The sequence below is a fragment of the Diaphorina citri genome, unplaced genomic scaffold (assembly GCF_000475195.1).
Source record: "Diaphorina citri unplaced genomic scaffold, Diaci psyllid genome assembly version 1.1 scaffold818, whole genome shotgun sequence".
Lineage (NCBI taxonomy): Eukaryota > Metazoa > Arthropoda > Insecta > Hemiptera > Psyllidae > Diaphorina > Diaphorina citri.
The window spans coordinates 112,979-134,189 of NW_007378250.1; the positions used below are offsets into that span (position 1 = coordinate 112,979).

Genomic DNA, 21,211 nt, shown 5'->3' on the forward strand with positions numbered 1-21,211 from the left:
AATAATAATAATAATAATAATAATAATAATAATAATAATAATAATAATAATAATAATAATAATAATAATAATAATAATAATAATAATAATAATAATAATAATAATAATAATAATAATAATAATAATAATAATAATAATAATAATAATAATAATAATAATAATAATAATAATAATAATAATAATAATAATAATAATAATAATAATAATAATAATAATAATAATAATAATAATAATAATAATAATAATAATAATAATAATAATAATAATAATAATAATAATAATAATAATAATAATAATAATAATAATAATAATAATAATAATAATAATAATAATAATAATAATAATAATAATAATAATAATAATAATAATAATAATAATAATAATAATAATAATAATAATAATAATAATAATAATAATAATAATAATAATAATAATAATAATAATAATAATAATAATAATAATAATAATAATAATAATAATAATAATAATAATAATAATAATAATAATAATAATAATAATAATAATAATAATAATAATAATAATAATAATAATAATAATAATAATAATAATAATAATAATAATAATAATAATAATAATAATAATAATAATAATAATAATAATAATAATAATAATAATAATTGATCGAACGATAGTGAGGTCTACGTTTTAACTCGACCGTTTTGCATTTGGTTTGGATGTTTGTTCCGCTATAACTCGCGATTGCCTGGTCCGACTTTGTTGAAATTTGGTACAGGTTTAAGTAGCGAGTTCAAATTTGATGTATTTACAAAACCAGATAGGATGTATCTTTGATGACATAACAACAAGATATTTCCGATTATCACTCTTTAAGGCAAAGGGAACACCTAGGAAATAATGTCTTTGAGGAGGATAAACAATATTATTAGAGGCTTTTTTCACAGTCGACCCATTTTTGGATTGACTAAAGATTTGATTTGATGATGAAACAATATTATTCCATTTTTACCTACCTGCATTTTGGAACCACAGCTTCCTTGGCTTTCAGAAAGTTCCACTCCCTAAAGAATTACATGGGGACTTGAGGTGATTATCATCCATGGAGATGGAAGGGGTTAAGGGCTTCGTGGCCCTTGTTTGTATCGAGTATTTCAAGGGTTAATACCTGTCTTTCAAACGTTAGTAATTTTGGGTTCATCATTCGACATTTTGCAGTTGTTAGACATACCTACATATACAAATCATATACATATTGTGGACCATAATCTTGTCCAACATAGGTTTAGATGCAAGGAAAGCTCATCCCAAAAGGAAATTTCGCTGAATGACGAACGCTCCACGGCCCCTTTACTGTATTTTATGTGATCTTCCCGGGGGTCTTAACACATTGTGTACGATGTGATCCATTTTTGTATCACAGTCACTATGCTGGTGGTACGGTGTGATCCACTTTTGTATCACGAGAAGACTTTCACGGCCCCCTCGGGGAACGCGGATCCCAGTTTAGAGATCGCCGGCCTAAATGATTATTCGAATACCTTCAGCTCAAAGTAATGTCTCCACTGGTGACTACTCACTTGTCACTTTATAAACAAGTACTTAATTACTTGATTGTCCCCCATTAGCATCCCCATTAGCTAATTGTACACCCAAAAGTCAAAGGAGGGACTTCACTCTTCTGGGAAATGAAAATTACTCACAGAACCTCTGACATGCATTGGGTTTGAATTACAGATTCATAAAATAATAGCACTTATAAATTACTTACTGAAATAAAAAACTTTGGGATTTCAATATTTTCATTTGGTCTATCACTCAATGAGTCATGAACTTCTTTGAACACCTTGACTTCTTTTTCAATATTTTTCTTTTTCTGATCTGAAAACAAGAATAGAGCTTGTGACAGCCTCTTGCGGTATAAACTAAAAACCTTGTGTGAACACTGTGTTATTCACAGATTTTTTTTTTTTTTTTTTTTTTTTTTTTTTTGCTAGTTTGTTTCACTAGTTTGTACGCTAGTTTGTATACCGTATATACTTGTTACGTTCCGTATACCGTTCGGCTGATGAACTTCAAAATCTCAGAATACCACTTCAAAGCCTTGTACACAATGCTCTGCTTTATCTTACTATCAGATCGAAAGATAACAGTTTTTCCCCATTATTATTATGTTAAGGCGGTCTCTTCTTGTCTTGTCTTGTCTTGTCTTAATTCCTTGTGTGCCGCATCTGTTTTAGTTTAGGACTATTGCACTAAGTTTTTCCGCATACTTACAATGTGTGAACCACTACAACTTTGAGGTTCTACTTGTTCCCATTACACCACTGAATAGAAAATGTATCATTACCACCCACAGCACTGGAAATGACATCACTTTGATGATTATTGTGTTGACTTTGAGAGCGTGAACGCCAGTGGGGTATGTAATACCCACCCCCCATTTTCACCCACACCACTAAACCCCCCCATTCTAAATGTCCCATATGGGGTTTTCCATAACCCCCTTTCTCTCTCTCTCCCCCTCCCTCCCCCTCATTCCGTCACGGTATTTTATTTACAAATCATCACAAAAGACCCTTTTCCGTCTCTCTCTCTCTCTCCTTCCCTTCCTGATGTCTGTTTCTATCTCGCTTTCCTCTCTCTTTCCCTTTCTCAATTGTACAAAAAAAAGAATATATATTTTTTTTTTTTTTTTATGATTTTATCCTTTGAAATGACAGTTAGGTATCAACGGCAAATACCAACTTCATGTTCTTATTCTTACATTTCTTACCAATCAATCACTTTCACTTGAAAATTCATAATTTGGAGTAGGTAATAAGGTATTTCAAGTTCGATTTCCTTTGGAACTTTCCAAAATCCAGGGAAAATGAAAGAAAAACTCTCCAAAAGTCAAAAGACCTATAGACCAATATTTTCAAATTTCTCGCGCCAAGAAAAAGACGCTTTTAAGCCGCGTTTACAGTTTTTACCAAGGAGGTCAAAATGGAGAGGTCAGGATGTTTGTTATGAAAACTGTGCCCGTTTTTTGGAGGGCGACCTGTGAGTAGGTACCTAGTAGCTACCTAATTTTATTTACGTGGTTTTTCCTTTTTCTGTACGAAATTTCCAACCCTCTTCCTGTGAAATAAATTGAGAAAATGATGAAACCTGTTTCATTAATAAAGATGGGTAAGTACATGCGTTATAATTTATTGTTATTATCTTATTATAATACCTAAATTGTTATGATGTACCTACGAGAATACCAGATTTGCAGTTGTTATTGGTATCAATTTAGACTTTGCAGTCAATAATGTAGCTATATGAGAATATGGAGTCCAGAACAACAGGTATAGGTGGTATAAAATCAATCTCTGAAAACTCTGATAGTTAACACTAATGGAATACTGTCTTGTAAGTACTTCTAGTTCTAGCTCTTTATTTGGGCCGGGTCAACTTTTCCTATATTAAAACTGAGAAACAACAAATTTCTTTCGATTTGCACACGGGGTTATTTTCCTATTCAGCAGTACGGTATAAGGCACTTGTTGTACCATTGCTCCTCCTCCATCTTATACTTCTCATTGGCAGCTACGAACTTCTCATATGGGATCAGATAGACGGGTTTGGTGTCGTAGCCCTTGAACTTGAGTGGCTTGCAGTAGCGTTTGAATCCGTTGTCCATGTATTGCACCTGTGAAACATCAGTAGAAAACGGTAAAACCCCAAGGTGTGTCCACACATGGTCGACCGGTCGTCGATCGATGTCGACTGAACCGTCCACACTGCCTCGATAGCAAAGTTTTTCTAATAATAATAGACTCGGGCAGGCGCCCTATTTTCCAAGCCAATTAGACTAGGTGGCTCCATACAGTTTACAGGCGGCGATAGCACGTTGAATACACCAGTTCCCTACGGATCACCGAAGTTAAGCAACGTTACGCGGGGTTAGTACCTGGATGGTGACCATCTGGGGACTCGCGTGCTGCTGGGTTCCCAGCTCCACTCAGGCTAGGTGAGGTTAACTTGAGGAGGCGGGTAGCTTGTCGCCGAATGGTGGGTGAAACCCCTGTCACGAGAAGACCTAAGTTGTTAAAAGTGACGTTAGGTACCTACCTTGACATAATATTTGCCCTGTACATTATGCAGCTCAATCATGATGGTAGCTCCATATTCTGGCTCCAAACTCTCATCTACCCCCAATGTCTTCAGTACACTCATGAGAGTGACGTCAGAGGTGCTGTAAAGTTTCATCTTGTAGTCAGGGTCCAAGTTCTTTGACAGCTTTTTCTCGAAGTCGTTGAGAAGGATGCTGATCAGCGGACCTGTAGAATAGAATAGACTATAGAATATACTCGAACCTTGTTTATCTTGCTCAAAGAGGACTGAAAACTCCTCTGTTGCCCCAGCAGTTTTTGCCAAGATTGCCAAGGTTTTATGGTCCCGGAAGCGAAGAGAGAAGAAATACAACAGGGTGGGGATAGACTATAGAATATACTCGAACCTTGTTTATCCTGCTCAAAGAGGACCGAAAACTCCTTCACTCCTCTGTTGCCCCAGCAGTTTTTGCCAAGATTGCCAAGGTTTTATGGTCCCGGAAGCGAAGAGAGAAGAAATACAGGGTGGGAGAAAGTCAGCGGTTCCGAAAACGAACCTTATCCGTTTAGGATAAAATCCGGCCCGATTGGGAATCAAACCCGTAGCCTAGCGCGGGTTCGATATCTGTCCACCTCAGTTTTGGTCTTCCTCTCTCCCCCTGTATAATAATAATAGTGCTTGTTTAAACTGCTCGCATAGGACTGAAAAGTCCCTTTACTCCAGCAGTAGGCTACTACTATTATTTATTGTGGAAATAATAATAGTGCTTATTTATACTGCTCGCATAGGACTGAAAAGTCCCTTTACTCCAGCAGTAGGCTACTACTATTATTGTGGTCAAATTCTCAAATTATATTGAGGATGAAATTCCATACCTCGGCTGGGATTGAACCCACGCCCTCCTGTTTACCAGGCGAGCGCCTTGACCACTACTAAAATTCCATACCTCGGCTGGGATTGAACCCACGCCCTCCTGTTTACCAGGCGAGCGCCTTGACCACTACACCACCGAGTATAACTACTGATGACTAGTTTCTTCACTTGTTTACCTGCTTTGATAGTTTTCATGAATTCTGTCTTGATGAAGGCATCATAAGTGGAGAGGGCCAATGGCTTTAGTTTGGCTGGGTAAAGGGGTTTTATCCAGTCGGGTAGAGCTCTTCCATTTTCAGCCTGAAAGAAAGGATAATAGTACTTTTACTACCTTATCAATTCATCTAATAATGAAGACCAATTCCCACTATCCGTTCAGGTCACGCTCCTGTCACAGAACGTTCAACGAAAGGTCAAAACTTTTCACAGGCGATTAAATGGGAGTGAGCAGATGTGATGTTCCCATTATAGTGGGGACCGAGGCGAGGGCGACAACTACCTTATAAATTCATGTAATAATGAAGACCAATTCCCATTATCCGTTCAGGTACCGCTCCTGTCACAGAACGTTTAACGAAAGGTCAAAACTTTTCACAGGCGATTAAATGGGAGTGAGCAGATGTGATGTTCCCATTATAGTGGGGACCGAGGCGAGGGCGAGGTTTAGGCACTTTCGGACACCTAATGATTTCTCATTTCAAAAGTCACCCTCATGTTTGAGCCGGGCCTCACCTCGATCTTCATTTTTCTCCTTTACTGTAGGCGAGACTCCGAAAATTTGGAGCATCCACCCCCCAGTTAGTACATCACTATTTGGACCGTCGGGGGGCCTCCCTCGACAAAAACCTGGATATGGCCATGTGTTTCACGACATTATTTTAGAAAATTTTCAGCATCTAATACGGCATAAACAGTCCGAAAGGCCTAAATTCCGATTCATAATGACTACTCATCTACTACGAGTGTTTCGCGGTCTCACCTCAATGCGGATGATGTTGTAGATTTGCCAGAGTTCGCCCAGATGTGTGATGTTGTTGCCGCAACCTTTGGAGATCTCGGCAAAGAGGTCTTGGTTCTTGGCATTCAGCTCAGCCAGATCATGGGTGAGATACGGCATAACAGTCCGAAAGGCCTGAATTCCGATTCATAATGACTGCTCATCTACTACGAGTGTTTGGCGGTCTCACCTCAATGCGGATGATGTTGTAGATTTGCCAGAGTTCGCCGAGATGTGTGATGTTGTTGCCGCAACCTTTGGAGATCTCGGCAAAGAGGTCTTGGTTCTTGGCATTCAGCTCAGCCAGATCATGGGTGAACACTTTCTTCAGCTCGTCAAAATAGGGTGGGCAGTTGATCTGGTTCAGAATCTGAAAACGAGATAAATCGAGAAAACGGATTAATATTTCTGTCACACCTTGAATCCACGATCTGTCATAGTCGATTTCCATATTTTTCCAAAGATTGCACGTTGTCTTCAAACACCTGGATTTCAATATCTTCAAGGGCACGCTTTTCGGTGTTCTGTTCGCTGCCCGTGGAGATCCAACACCTACTTATTTGGGGAGTACCTGTTGTGTAATTTGTGTTTCTCCATCGAATGACTGATGAGGTGATCACCTCTATGGGATACGGGCATGATGTGACAGCATAGTTTTGAATAGGTACCTACCTGATACTTTTTTGAGTAAGGTTATTATTATTATTATTATTATTATTATTATTATTATTATTATTAACGTATTTTCATTTAAGATAGTTACCTACTTTCTACTTTGTTTAGTCCCTCTCACAGTAGTAGGCACAGTTGGAAAGGGTTCATAACTGACTGGAATGCGGTTTGAATTTTAGGCCAAAGATTCGATTCACCTCGGATAATGTTCGTTCTCGGAACGGCTGACTTTCTCCTATCCTATCCTTCTCTCTTTGATTTGTTTACTAAAGGACAGTAACAGTTGCAGTTTCCTCTATCAAACCTCTTGAAAAAACTAAGGATCTTTTAGTTCACTGTTTTCTGAAGCTCAAAATTTTATGGAACTCAACATTTTTTTTTTTTTTTTTTTTTGAAAATTTAGACGAAATCTGCCGTCTTACAATACATGCGCAGGTATCTTTCACAAACTTTGTCTTGATCTGTGGATAAGAGAATAAGAGCCCAAAAAAGTACAAATTCGATATTTGATAAGATAATAATTTCAGTTGATTTATTAAAGACAACAATCATTCTGTCAGAATTTTAATATTACATAATACAAATTTATTACAACTTTATACCTACTAATCTCTTATAAGTACGTAAAATGGTTAATTTTGCTTCAAAAGCAAAACACGAGTTACATCTACCTATCCTCACCATGTTTCTCTCTTATCAGCTTATCTGCATATCACTAAAATGTCTCTAACACCTCTGTTAAGCCCATACTAATCAAAAGAAACTTTAGAGGCTGTTAACAGGCCTCCTAGGGTCTGAAAAAACATTGGTGAAATTCAACCCTAATGTCAAAGAGACTGATGTGGTATCCTAACTTCTAAGTAAAATTTATTTAAAAGAAAATTTTGAAGTGGATTTCTAGCAAGTTGCAACGCCGCATTTCTTATTCCATTCGGCGTCAGTGATGGTGTACTTCTTGTAGACAGAAGCAAACGTTTCGTATGGAATCAGGGTGCTGTCGTTGCATTCCTTCAGCTTGAGAACCTTCGGGGTTCTGGAAAACCCTTGGTCCAAGTAAAGAACCTGAAATGAGAGTAACAGTTTAGGATGCATAAGCTACACTATTAGTTCGTATGTATAGGTAGGCTTGCCAAATATCCAAAATGTCGATTCGGGACGCGAATCCGCGAACTTAATCGCAAAATCCGCGAACAAAATCGCCAAATCCGCGACCATAATCGCCAAATCCGCGAACAAAATCGCCAAATCCGCGAACATAATCGCGAAATCCGCGAACATAACCGCGAAATCCGCGAACATAATCACACATAAATTAAGGTGTGTTTGGACACACCTATTAAGGTGTTTGGACACACCTATTAAGGTGTGTCGACCGGCCGTCGATCGACGAGGTGAATCTAAGTTGTCGAGGCAGTGTGGACGTGTCAGTCGACATCGATGGCCGGTCGACTATGTGTGGACACACCTTTATACGATTTACATATTATGTGCACTTCTGGATCTTTATAACTCAAGTGTATCCAGGGAAACTGTACATAGGTACCTACATATCTGGTGCAGTGGTGCACGATATCGGCAGTGCGCCAGGCCAAGGTCAACACACACATTGTGTGTTACACTGTTATACGAAACTTAGCCAAATATCGATAAAATTTCATATCTGATACAAAATTCGTGGTTCCCATCATGACTTTTCTCCACTGAGGCCACCCCCAAAATTCGATAACCAAATATCGTGAGACAGAAATTTTGCCTTACGTTTCTCAGCTGTCCCAGACCGAATGGTAGCCAGAATGGATCTTCGATCTTGTAGGGATCCTTGTTGAAGTATTCGCCCTCTTCTTTGAACTTGTCACCATGGCGGAAGATCTGAAACGAAAGTGTGAAAGGTTAAGGAGATCAAAGGATTCTAAACTGTGTCCAACGAAAAATTATGTTTAGTGGCTAAACAGTGAAACACTACATTTCGATAGAGGGTGAAATACTATTTTGATAGAGGGGACTGTAAGGAATGTAAGGCCTTATCGTCCCGAAATCGAAGAGAAAAGGAAGACAAGACAGGAGAAAGCCAGCCGTTCTGAGAACGAAGATTATGCGTTCAGGATAAAATACGCCCCGGGCGGGAATCGAACCCGCGACCTACAAGGCAGACGCGCTACTAACCAAGCTCTAGCTGGCGCAAAAACTTAAGAACCGTCACTTACAACTTCAGTAAACACCAAGGTTTTGCCGATGTCGGTTCCATCATCAGTACATGCCGTGCTTGAGATGACAGGGGCAGGTGGTGGGGTGGTGATAGGAGTTGTCGTCAGCTCAACTTGAGCCTTTTTCGCCGGGGTGGTTGCGTCATCGTCCAGATCTTCAACTGGCACCACTACCTTGCCCATGCGAGCTTGAGAGTTGTGACACAGACATAACACGGCCAGCACGAGGCCCAGCTTGAGATTATCTGAAATGAAAGATATTTCAATTATTTCAGGCTCTAGAAACATTGGAAATTCTTAATCCTTAGTCTAAAAGTATAGTTTGGTTTGGCCATTAGTAAAATATCTTACAGGATCACGGTAAAACTATAGTAAAACAAAAGGAGGAGAAGGAAATCCCCTGCCTCCAGATGGCTAATAAACTATAGAAAAGGTATAGGTATCTGGGTATCTCTCAAAATATCCCAGTATAAAAAGATCCCATTAGGTATACTGGGATCTTTTAGAGACAAACATTTTCTGGTTTATTGGACTATAGTCACTTACCAAGGATCATTTTGAAATGTCAGCTCTTGAACCAGTGTCAGCTCTTGTTTTGTGACGCAATTCAGTAAGGGTACTTAGTACCTATAAGTTCTTTCAACAAGGGTACACTTACGAAATCTAAATCCGCCTGAATCCCATGCACGGGGATCGGTTGGAAGTATCGTCCCACGTTGTCGTTCCAAATATTCACCCCCTTGGGCGGATAAAGGCCCAGGAGTACCAACTGGGCACTCATCAGGTTCTTATCGGTGTCGGCGCTTATCATGCGGACGTCCCGGTAGAAATATTCCTCCTTGAGAAAACCAGCGCCGTAGCGCATGCGCAGAAATTGTCCCAACCAGTAGGTGCGCTGCTTGCCCATCTGGAAAATCGGGGAAAAGAGGATGTTAAATTGTTCAATTTAGAAAGAATCAACATAAATTAAGGTGTGTTTGGACACACCTATTAAGGTGTTTGGACACACCTATTAAGGTGTGTCCAAACATAGTCGACCGGCCGTCGATCGACGAGGTGAATCTAAGTTGTCGAGGCAGTGTGGACGTGTCAGTCGACATCGATGGCCGGTCGACTATGTGTGGACACACCTTTATACGATTTACATATTATGTGCACTTCTGGATCTTTATAACTCAAGTGTATCCAGGGAAACTGTACATAGGTACCTACATATCTGGTGCAGTGGTGCACGATATCGGCAGTGCGCCAGGCCAAGGTCAACACACACATTGTGTGTTACACTGTTATACGAAACTTAGCCAAATATCGATAAAATTTCATATCTGATACAAAATTCGTGGTTCCCATCATGACTTTTCTCCACTGAGGCCACCCCCAAAATTCGATAACCAAATATCGTGAGACAGAAATTTTGCCTTACGTTTCTCAGCTGTCCCAGACCCATAGGTACCTACATATCTGGTGCAGTGGTGCACGATATCGGCAGTGCGCCAGGCCAAGGTCAACACACACATTGTGTGTTACACTGTTATACGAAACTTAGCCAAATATCGATAAAATTTCATATCTGATACAAAATTCGTGGTTCCCATCATGACTTTTCTCCACTGAGGCCACCCCCAAAATTCGATAACCAAATATCGTGAGACAGAAATTTTGCCTTACGTTTCTCAGCTGTCCCAGACCGAATGGTAGCCAGAATGGATCTTCGATCTTGTAGGGATCCTTGTTGAAGTATTCGCCCTCTTCTTTGAACTTGTCACCATGGCGGAAGATCTGAAACGAAAGTGTGAAAGGTTAAGGAGATCAAAGGATTCTAAACTGTGTCCAACGAAAAATTATGTTTAGTGGCTAAACAGTGAAACACTACATTTCGATAGAGGGTGAAATACTATTTTGATAGAGGGGACTGTAAGGAATGTAAGGCCTTATCGTCCCGAAATCGAAGAGAAAAGGAAGACAAGACAGGAGAAAGCCAGCCGTTCTGAGAACGAAGATTATGCGTTCAGGATAAAATACGCCCCGGGCGGGAATCGAACCCGCGACCTACAAGGCAGACGCGCTACTAACCAAGCTCTAGCTGGCGCAAAAACTTAAGAACCGTCACTTACAACTTCAGTAAACACCAAGGTTTTGCCGATGTCGGTTCCATCATCAGTACATGCCGTGCTTGAGATGACAGGGGCAGGTGGTGGGGTGGTGATAGGAGTTGTCGTCAGCTCAACTTGAGCCTTTTTCGCCGGGGTGGTTGCGTCATCGTCCAGATCTTCAACTGGCACCACTACCTTGCCCATGCGAGCTTGAGAGTTGTGACACAGACATAACACGGCCAGCACGAGGCCCAGCTTGAGATTATCTGAAATGAAAGATATTTCAATTATTTCAGGCTCTAGAAACATTGGAAATTCTTAATCCTTAGTCTAAAAGTATAGTTTGGTTTGGCCATTAGTAAAATATCTTACAGGATCACGGTAAAACTATAGTAAAACAAAAGGAGGAGAAGGAAATCCCCTGCCTCCAGATGGCTAATAAACTATAGAAAAGGTATAGGTATCTGGGTATCTCTCAAAATATCCCAGTATAAAAAGATCCCATTAGGTATACTGGGATCTTTTAGAGACAAACATTTTCTGGTTTATTGGACTATAGTCACTTACCAAGGATCATTTTGAAATGTCAGCTCTTGAACCAGTGTCAGCTCTTGAACCACTTACTGAATCATACAGGTCTAAAGAATTAAAGATGGCCCTACACCCTCAGGGAGGCAAATATGGTGGTGGTAATTATGAGCAAAAAATAAACTGGATCATTTTGACATTTTAATGTGCTATTTACATGATAGGTACCTAGGTAACTAATGGGTTATTTCTTGCACAATTCTTACTTTACTTAGGTACTCCCCGAGTCTACGATTCATGTTAGCTCAGAAGTTAACAAACAGTTTAAAATGAACCTCTGTAGAGTCGAACCTTAGCTAAATGTAAGTAGCTAAAAAGTCAGATAGGTACCTAAACTTTGTAACTTTTTTTACCCAGTGTCCATAGGGGAATTACTTATAATGTCTCATGACTTTACCTTTTAAACACTTGTTTCCTTTATGGCCCGAATTAATAAATAATCAAGTATATTTTTATTTCCACCTGTGTCTTATTTGATGAAATCTTTTCTTCCTAAAGGTGTCCTCACATAGTCGACGGCCATCGCGTCAATCGACTTGATCAATGTCGCCTGAAACCGCGTCCACACTACCTCGACAACATAAATTCGACTCGTCGATCGATGGTCGTCGACTACATACCTACCTACTTATGTGTGGACACAGCTTAATACTAGAAAAAAGTTGAGGAAGAAAAACTGGCCTAGTAGGTAAATAGGTAAAGTACCCAAGTCGGTAAACGATTAGAACTATCAAAGTAAAGTTAAACTGAAGTAATTTCACCTGTTTTGAAATTATTGTACAAATTAATTGTCTCTTTGCACAGGAGGAAATGCTGCAAAAGGCGTTAAGCTGTGTCTACAGAGGTATTTAATGACAATAATTAAGAGGTACTTGAAATATGACAATAATCTATTGCAGAAAACATCAAATGACCTGCTTTGATTCGCTTCATCTTATCGTTGTAGAAGATTACTTGGTTGTAGAGCCCAGCCAACGCTTTCAACTTGGACGGGAACACCTGTTTGGTCCACTCGGGCATTTGTCGTCCGTTCTCAAACTCAATTCTCAGCGTTTGATACACCTCGTTAACTTCACGTAGGGTGGTGATATTCCGCCCAGTGTGGTAGGCGACATACTCGTAGATGTCCTTGTACTTGGCGTTGATGTCTGCCATTTCCCGACTCAGAACTTTGTTCAGCTCTTTCTCGTAGGGCGGACACGATTTACCGTCGTTGAAAATCTGGAAGGACAAAAGATACGCCATGCACTCATATTCCGCTGATTCCGCGAAAGAGTAAAAGAATGTTACCTGTGAGTAACGTACTTGAAGAGTTACCTGACGAGCTTAGAGAATCACCTTTCAAGAAGACAATCCTTTACCGTCGTTGAAAATCTGGAAGGACAAAAGATACGCCATGCACTCATATTCCGCTGATTCTGCGAAAGAGTAAAAGAATGTTACCTGTGAGTAACGTACTTGAAGAGTTACCTGACGAGCTTAGAGAATCACCTTTCAAGAAGACAATCGATTAGAAATTCCATATAATTCTTGTTTATGAAGTCTCTTTAACCCAACAATACCTAGGTCTTTGGTCCACACCTATTGCTTCTGATCAAGAAACTTACCAGGTCCTTAGCTTAGCTTACCAGGTCCTGACTCGAATCGAACGATTTGATGGGAATGGGCTGGAAGAACTTGCCGACATTGTCGTTCCAAATATTGACACCAGAGGGCGGATAAAGTCCTTGACTGATCAGCTGAGCGCTCATCAGACAGCGGTCAATATCGGGACTGTAGAATTTGATGTTCCCGTAGTAGTATTCTTCCTTGAGGAATCCGTTGTAACGGAGTCTCAAAGACTGGCCTAGGTAGTGCATCCGGTACTTTCCTTTCTGTCAACGAAGAGGGATGAAAAGAACAGGTGTTAAGTAGTAATGGGACTTTCACGGCCCCCTCGGGGAACGCGGATCCCAGTTTAGAGATCGCCGGCCTAAATGATTATTCGAATACCTTCAGCTCAATGCTGTGGTCTGCGGTTGACAAAACACCTCAACCTCATCATCTCAAAACACTCAAGTAGATAGCGACCTCCAAGCAACCAATTTCCCCTCGCTTACACGGAGGTATCAGCGAGTTTATTTTCGAAACTCAAATGTTTTCCATCGCTAATTTACCTTGACTCAAACGCTGAGGTAAACCGGTCTATTGTCAACATTGGAGGGGAAGTTGTTATTTTGTACAATAACAAATTATTTTCACGATAACAAGACAGTTGTCGCCATCGTCGCATGTCGACACTTGTCGACAGTTTAACGCTAGGCAATCGTCCGATGTGGCTCGCTTGAAATCACTTATTTCGTCGCCTCTGCCAACACTTTTTGTTCGGTGTCTTCGCTTTGTACTTGGTGATAGCACTCTCGTTTGGACTCTTCAGTCTTCAGGTCTGTTTATTTTTCTGTAACGTTTCATTCAATAGTGTCTGCTTTGTAAGTGCTAGGTCGCGGGTTCGGTTCCCGCCCGGGGCGAACTTTATCCTACACAGATAAGGTTCGCTCCCGGAATGGCTGGCTCTCTCCTATCCAGTCCTTCTTCTCTTCGATTTTACAGTTCCCTCTATCACCTATACTGCCGTGCTAAGCGAAAACGCCGTATGTCAAAAAAATCGATTTTTGGTTTTAGGTGCCAAAGGGTTCCTTATGATCCTAAATTTTGATCCTGTATTTTTTGCTTAATCCTAAACCCCTTAAAAACCACACTAAAACGTTTTGCCGTATGTCACAAACGTATGTTTGCCGTATAGATTGAAATCATTAAACTCGATTTCCCGAAAGTAGGGTTTTTTGACATACGGCGTTTTCGCTTAGCACGGCAGTATATGAATCCGTAGTTTTTGGTATAGGTATCTCTGTAATGCAGATCTCTGCAGATCCGTGTTGCAGTTTCAAGTGTGATAAAATAAACGTAAGTCATAGGGTAAGTGTACCATTTATTCGCCCACCTAAAAAACGTACCATTTATTGGCCCACCTGCCCACATTTATTTTTCTAATTTTTGGAAAAAACTTCCAATATCAATCTTCAGACCGACTGAGAGACCTCAAGTCGGAAGCTTTTTCCGCCACACACGTTCTAGCGGTCTGACATGCCCAGGTCTGTCCGAAAGTTACAGCGTGAGTGGCCGGTCTAAGGCTGGATGTTACTCCTGAGCAAAGTGGCTTCAAGGTGTGTCCACACATAGTCGACCGGCCGTCGATCGATGTCGACCGAACCGTCCACACTGCCTCGACAACGTATAGATTTACCTCGTCGATCGACGTCTGGTCGACTATGTTTGGACACACCTTTACAATAAAATCCGCCCCGGGTGGGAACCAAAACCCCGACCTAGCGCTTACAACTTATAAGGTAGACGCGCTACCCTCCAAGCTAACTATGGGCCGGTTTTAATAGCTCTACATGCGCAGGTATCTTTCACAAACTTTGTCTTGATCTGTGGATAAGAGAATAAGAGCCAAAAAAGTACAAATTCGATATTTGATAAGATAATAATTTCAGTTGATTTATTAAAGACAACAATCATTCTGTCATAATTTTAATATTACATATTACAACTTTATACCTACTAATCTCTTATATGTACGTAAAGTGGTTAATTTTGCTTCAAAAGCAAAACACGAGTTACATCTACCTATCCTCACCGTGTTTCTCTCTTATCAGCATATCTGCATATCACTAAAATGTCTTTAACACCTCTGTCAAGCCCATACTAATCAAAAGAAACTTTAGAGGCTGTTAACAGGCGAACAGGCCTCCTAGGGTCTGAAAAAACATTGGTGAAATTCAACCTTAATGTCAAAGGGACTGATGTGGTATCCTAACTTCTAAGTAAAATTTATTTAAAAGAAATTCGGAAGTGGATTTCTAACAAGTTGCAACGCCGCATTTCTTATTCCACTCGGCGTCAGTGATGGTGTACTTCTTGTAGACGGAAGCAAACGTTTCGTATGGAATCAGGGTGCTGTCGTTGCATTCCTTCAGCTTGAGAACTTTCGGGGTTCTGGAAAACCCTTGGTCCAAGTAAAGAACCTGAAATGAGAGTAACAGTTTAGGATGCATAAGCTACACTATTAGTTCGTTTTGGTTCGATAGCAGTCTTTAAGCCCTTTCTTTTGATGAAATTGGATCTTGAAAAAGATCGTCCAGTTCAGACTTAATATGTGGCGTATGGTACAGGTGGGCTAATAAATGGTACGTTTTTTAGGTGGGCGAATAAATGGTACACTTACCCTAGATAGGTAATACACCTCTGCTCTTTTTCTCGGCATCCATTCCAACACAAACATGTCTCACTTTGATAGGCTACGCCACACGGACATCTCCCAGACTGAAGAGCTCAATACAAGTGTTTATTTACGACTGAGAAACATTATTATTTTAATTTTATATCTCATTGAATTTATTTTCAATATATTATGAAAGTGTTCTCAACGCGCAACGTTACGAAAAGTTTATTACCTCGGCGTGAAAACCCATCCTTAGAACCCGTTAATATAAAGAGGGTTTTCCGGCCTCTCCTGTCACAAGATGGTATATCTAATAGATCGTCAATTGCATGACAAATCAAGGGGTTTTCCATATAATCAAAATAGAACATATTATAAATTATAATCCTTGTTGATATTCCCCATTCTATTTGGCTCAGTCTGCCGAAGACAAATTTTATTGTGTCTGAGCTAGAGAGAAGTATAGGTCGTTAAATTGGTATACCTAGGAATAGGCTTGCCAAATATCCAAAATGTCAATTCGGGACGCGAATCCGCGAACATAATTGCCAAATCCGCGAACATAATCGCAAAATCCGTTTGCCACTAGAGAAATTTTAAGTTATAACTTGGGCTGCAAAAAGTCACTTCTTTCTATCTATGTATGATCAAGGTTACCTGGTGTATAACTTGCCTCTGATCACCAAATCACAACACCATACATTCCTATTGATATAAACGGCCCAACGAAACTTTCACCAGGAAATCTTTCACCATCCGACACATCCCACACATTTATTTCCATTGGCGACTGGACCCTCTCCTTCTCCTCCTGCTCCTCCTCTTCCTCCTTCTCCTCTTCCTCCTTCTCCTCCTTCTCCTCCTCTTCCTCCTTCTCCTCCTCCCCCTCCTCTTCCTTCTCCTCCTTCTCCACTTATAAATTTATATTTTATTTCAGAAGGGAAAAAATAACCTCCCGAATTGACGATATTACACATATCCCGAGCCTGAGCCGCCCACGGCGGCAAATTTTTGGTCGAAAATTTCCTATCTTAAAATACTCCCCATGTAATGAGGGATCACTAAAAAGTGTTTAAAAATTGAACTTTTTTTAAAAAAAATTTAAGACCGCCTACGGCGGCCGATTTTCGACCTGTAAAAAAGGTCTAACTAAGGATCCCCAAAGAAAAAAGCTTAAATCTGGCCTAACCAGATACCCCCCACTGCACTTGAAAAGCATGCACTTCTCTGAGAACCGATTTAAATTTAATCCCACCAAAGGACTCTTTGCTTTTGACGCCCGCAGACTCACTTTTACACATTGTCCCAATTATGCTAATATTATGGGACACTCTCTCTGAAACCAGACACTTTGCCGCCTCGAGTGAGGGGACTTCCTTTCAATCTTCCGGCTTGTTAACAAGATGTTAACATTGACAATGTTGCTAACTTGTAGATCTGGGTGTACGCGGGTGGTGTGGTAATTTATTACCCTCTGGTATTCTTCAAAGGACGCGGAATCTTGCGGACATACAAGAAGTCGGCATTTTGTGACCTTATTTCTTCGAGACAAACTTTTTTCCGTTTTTTAATTGCTAATAAAATATTTTACGTTCTTCTACTTCTTGTTTTTTTCTTTATCTTCTTCTTTTTTAAGAGAATGAATGGGATATTATTTTTGTTTGTGAAATGTAGGTGTATATTTCTGCAGATTTTTCACATTTGGGAGGATCCTTTCTATGCTGTAGATGTAGCAGGGTGTTAGAAATGAATGGTTCATTCTTTATTAATTAATTAATGAAACAAAGTGATGGACTAATTAGTTATTCTTCTAGATTAATCTAGATGTCAGAAGATGAGCCAAAGGTCCTGATGAAACGAAATATGCCGACCTAGGAATCAACATTCTGCGTTCTTACTCCAATCTCTGTAACCACAGACTCGCAAGAAAGAGACGATTAGGGTCCTAAAACAACACATAGAAAATATTCCCAAATTTCTTCTTCTTGCAGTGTTTTTCGGGATGTTAGCAACCAGAGCATGGCTAACTTCACTTTACAGCTTGCGAAATACCTACCCAGTTATCTATGTACTTCGATTGTTCTTTTTTTCCTAATCATATTCTCATGTTGACTCCATTTTGGTCCGTTTCTGTATCATTCCATGGCAAAGCTCCTCCTAAAGCTCCCCCTCTCACCATCCCCTGAACATTCGAATAATACATAATGCATCCAATGCAGTAGGGGAAAGCTCGAGGGGGTGGGGGGGGGGGGAACCTAGGTACATGCATAGGTACAAATCGGCCTGAAAACCTGACGAGAACTTTTTCCTTTAAACTGTTGAACTCTTTTTCCAAATTTCATTAAAATTGGGCAAACCATTTAAATTATTCGAAAGTTATGGTAGCACGAATAGACAAACTGACGGACAAACAGATACAAAAAAAAAAATCTTCAAATAAAACTTTGAATTCCCTTCTTTCGTTCACTAAATTCAATTCAGCTAGAATACAAAGAAGAGAACAATACCCCTTATTGAATGACGCATTCGAGCATTTGTGAAAATATTTTTCCTCGGAAAAAATCATCATCATCCGAGAAAAAGAGACACCTGAGGTTTATTGACGGATTTAAATTCGTATGTGTGTTGGAAAAACAGTTCTCCACGAGGACTTGCTGGGATCCCAGGTGTTGGAAAATGTTTCGCCCTTGTTAGCAAAACAAAATGTACTCAATTGACCTCCTGATGATGTCCACGCGTTATTTTACAAAATAAATAGGTAGGTAGATAGGTATGTAGGTAGGTAGCTTCCCATCTCTACCCAGTCACAGTAGTACCTACCTAACTTAAAAGTACCTAGAAGGCTCGATTCTACAAACTAAATAAGGTAACTACCCACTTTTGCTGAGTTATTATACCTATATTTATGTAGGTAAAGGTCCACACATAGTTGACCGGCCGTCGGCCAGCCTCAGTGGTGTAGTGGTTAGCACGGTGATCTCTGGATCTGGAGGTTGGTGTTTCGAGTCCTAGTCAAGTCATTAAATTTAGCGTAGTTTATCAAGCGAGGAAGGACATTTGTGACGAGCGTTTAATGCTCAACACAATTAAAATTCCTTCTTTTCTTTTTTAGTTGACCGACCGTCGATTGACGTGGACTGAACCGTCCACTCTGCCTCGACAACATAAATTTACCTCGTCGATCGATGGCCGTCGACTGTGTGTGGACATGGACATAGCTTTACAGTTTCTACTATTTCTTTTTTAATGTACCTCTCGCCTTCCCCCCTTTCACCTTCGGAGAAAATGTTCAAATGGAATTGTTGGGTTGAAAAAGAAGAAAGAACTTGGATTTGCTTTTCCCTCAACCATCATTTATTTTGTTTGGAAAGAAAATGTCTCGGTTTAATTAAAACTTACCTAAAAGTAGCGTTATTACGTTTTCCCACCAATCCAGTGGGATGCTGGAAGAAGCACAATTTATTTTACTTTGAAAAAGAGGAAGATGGGAGGCATGGGATGAGTGTGCCAAAATTTCTAGGATTCTGGAGGTCCGATTGTTTTTATTTATTTTTATTGTTTTTTTAATAGGTTTGGTAGAGGGAACTGGAACTGCCAAAGTCTTATCGTCCCGAAATCGAAGAGAGAAGGAAGACAGGATAGGAGAAACCCAGCCGTTCCGAGAACGAAACTTATCCGTTCAGGAAAAAATTCGCCCCGGGCGGGAATGGAACCCGCGGTCTAGCGCTAACAAGACGCCCTACCAATCAGCAAACTATATAGGCTGGCTTTAAGAGGTTTAATAGAGGGAACTCTAACTGCTAAGGTCTCATCGTCCCGAAAGCGAAGAGAGAAGGAAGACAGGATAGGAGAAAGCCAACCGTTCCGAGAACGAATCTTATCCGTTCAGGATAAAATCCGCCCCGGGCTCGACTCGAACCTGCGACCTAGCCCTTACAGGCAGACGCGCTGCCTTCCAAGCTAACTAGGCTGGCCGATTGATATTTTGTAATTCAATCAAGAGCATACCTATACCTACATACTTACCCAGCTAATCTACCGCAGTCAATAACATTACAGAGTAATACAGAGCCGTAATCTCCCTTTTATTTCCCTCTCTCCCCAACATATCCCTCCTATTTTCCTTACTTTCTAACATTATTTACCTTCTTTTTTCCCCTTTTCTTAAAACTTTTATCTTTTCTTCTTTCTACACGACAAAGTTAAATAAATTTTATTTCATTGTAACATCGAATGTAATCACAAAAACCCCGTTGTTTCGTTCTTTCTTGCTTCTTTCTAGGTGTTAGCTCTAAGGACATACACAAAAAGCCCACTCCGAGGCTTAGGTGTAGGGGCAAACAGCCATAGGCGGTTCTTGCCTAATTTTTTTTTTTGGGGGGGGCTTGATTTTGAAAGTACACCTTCAAAATTTTGATTTAGTTGTATGTAAAAAATCTGGCTGTTTGGAACAGCCCTGAAGGATGATCGGTTAAGCTTCTACGAATCTACATCTTAGCTGTAAGGAAATCAGCTATCTAGGTGTTAGCTGTAAGGAAACTGCATCTGTCTGAACTGGAAAGGCAAATGCAAACAATCCTCCTGTCTAGGATGTAATACAGAATCTTAATGATACAAGAACTACAGTGTAATGAAAAACAAGGAGATTGTGTCACTTTTATTGAAACGGACCATACATCACAGTCTGTGGACCAAATTAGCACAGTCTGTTGAACAAGTTCTAGTCAACAGGCCAAGGGTAAAATGGCTCTCACAATTCTTGGATCAAATTCTTTTCACTGTTCTTGGATCAAGTTAAAAAGGCCATGGTAAGTAGTGGACCAGAAGATAGGTTGGATCTTGGAACGAATGCTGAAGTATGATAAGAGATACAGTTTTGCTTCTTGATACAGTTTTGCTAGCAAATCCGACCATTAAAGTCCATCTGGTTCTTTTGTTGGTTGACATGTGGTTCGGGACGGGCCAAGTAATCTTGGCTAGAGACCATCGCCATCCTCGGTGCAGCGTGCAGCTAAACCGCCACACCAACAACATCGAAATCCGCCGAACCGTGAGTCACTTTGGACTTTGGATATGTGGATACCTACTTAATTATTGGTTAAGGGAAAAACAAGAAGTTTCTTGGACAGTGTTATCTTTTATTCTGTGTGAATTTCAGTGATTTTTCGGGTAAAGTCAGTAGTGACAAAAAAAAAAAAAAAAAAAAAAAAAAAAAGAGCGAGGGGAAAAGGACAGACAGACAGACAGACAGACAGACAGACACACAGACACACACACGGACCAATGGCTACTTAAAGAAAAAAGCTTAAATCTGGCCTAACCGTAACGCTTGGCGTTAATGGGCTAAATAAAGCTTAATATAGGCCAGCCTAGTTAGCTTGGCTGGCAGCGCGTCTGCCTTGTAAGCGCTAGGCCGCGGGTTCGATTCCCGCCCGGGGCGGATTTTAACCTGAAGAGATAA

General features: G+C 40.1%; 2 protein-coding genes and 1 pseudogene across 3 annotated transcripts; 1 reads left to right on the forward strand and 2 right to left on the reverse strand.

Annotated features, from left to right (window-relative positions):
• Positions 1-3,233: 3,233 nt before the first annotated feature.
• LOC103512278 (venom acid phosphatase Acph-1-like) lies at positions 3,234-11,572 on the reverse strand. 2 transcript variants are annotated; one of them, XM_026825794.1, is made up of 9 exons: positions 11,466-11,572; positions 10,920-11,164; positions 10,474-10,584; positions 9,464-9,712; positions 6,195-6,299; positions 5,912-5,986; positions 5,109-5,232; positions 4,078-4,286; positions 3,234-3,655 (listed from the first exon to the last, which is right to left on the reverse strand). In XM_026825794.1, the coding sequence occupies exons 1-9, from the start codon at positions 11,473-11,475 to the stop codon at positions 3,485-3,487; spliced, it is 1,299 nt and encodes a 432-aa protein (XP_026681595.1). In that variant the 5' UTR covers positions 11,476-11,572; the 3' UTR covers positions 3,234-3,484. The 2 variants fall into 2 exon arrangements, with proteins under 2 accessions (XP_026681595.1, XP_026681596.1); XM_026825795.1 differs by lacking the exon at positions 5,912-5,986 and having other exon boundaries at positions 6,120-6,299.
• Positions 3,839-3,955, forward strand: LOC113468690 (annotated as a pseudogene).
• A 775-nt stretch (positions 11,573-12,347) lies between the features above and the next one.
• On the reverse strand, positions 12,348-13,359 carry LOC113468687 (lysosomal acid phosphatase-like). Its single transcript, XM_026825791.1, has 2 exons — positions 13,115-13,359; positions 12,348-12,707 (listed from the first exon to the last, which is right to left on the reverse strand). Exons 1-2 carry the CDS (start codon positions 13,343-13,345, stop codon positions 12,348-12,350), a joined length of 591 nt encoding a protein of 196 aa, XP_026681592.1. The 5' UTR covers positions 13,346-13,359.
• Positions 13,360-21,211: the final 7,852 nt, after the last annotated feature.

Excerpts from the sequence above, each read along its gene's own strand:
- LOC103512278 (XM_026825794.1), bottom strand. Across the intron at positions 6,300-9,463 it reads TTCAGGCGGATTTAGATTTC|ATTCTGAACCAGATCAACTG; the intron begins GTAAGTGTACCC and ends TCTCGTTTTCAG. Across the intron at positions 3,656-4,077 it reads AGGGCAAATATTATGTCAAG|GTGCAATACATGGACAACGG; the intron begins GTAGGTACCTAA and ends GATGTTTCACAG.
- LOC113468687 (XM_026825791.1), bottom strand. The coding sequence starts at position 13,345 with ATGCACTACCTAGGCCAGTCTTTGAGACTCCGTTACAACGGATTCCTC. Across the intron at positions 12,708-13,114 it reads TCGATTCGAGTCAGGACCTG|ATTTTCAACGACGGTAAATC; the intron begins GTAAGCTAAGCT and ends TTGTCCTTCCAG.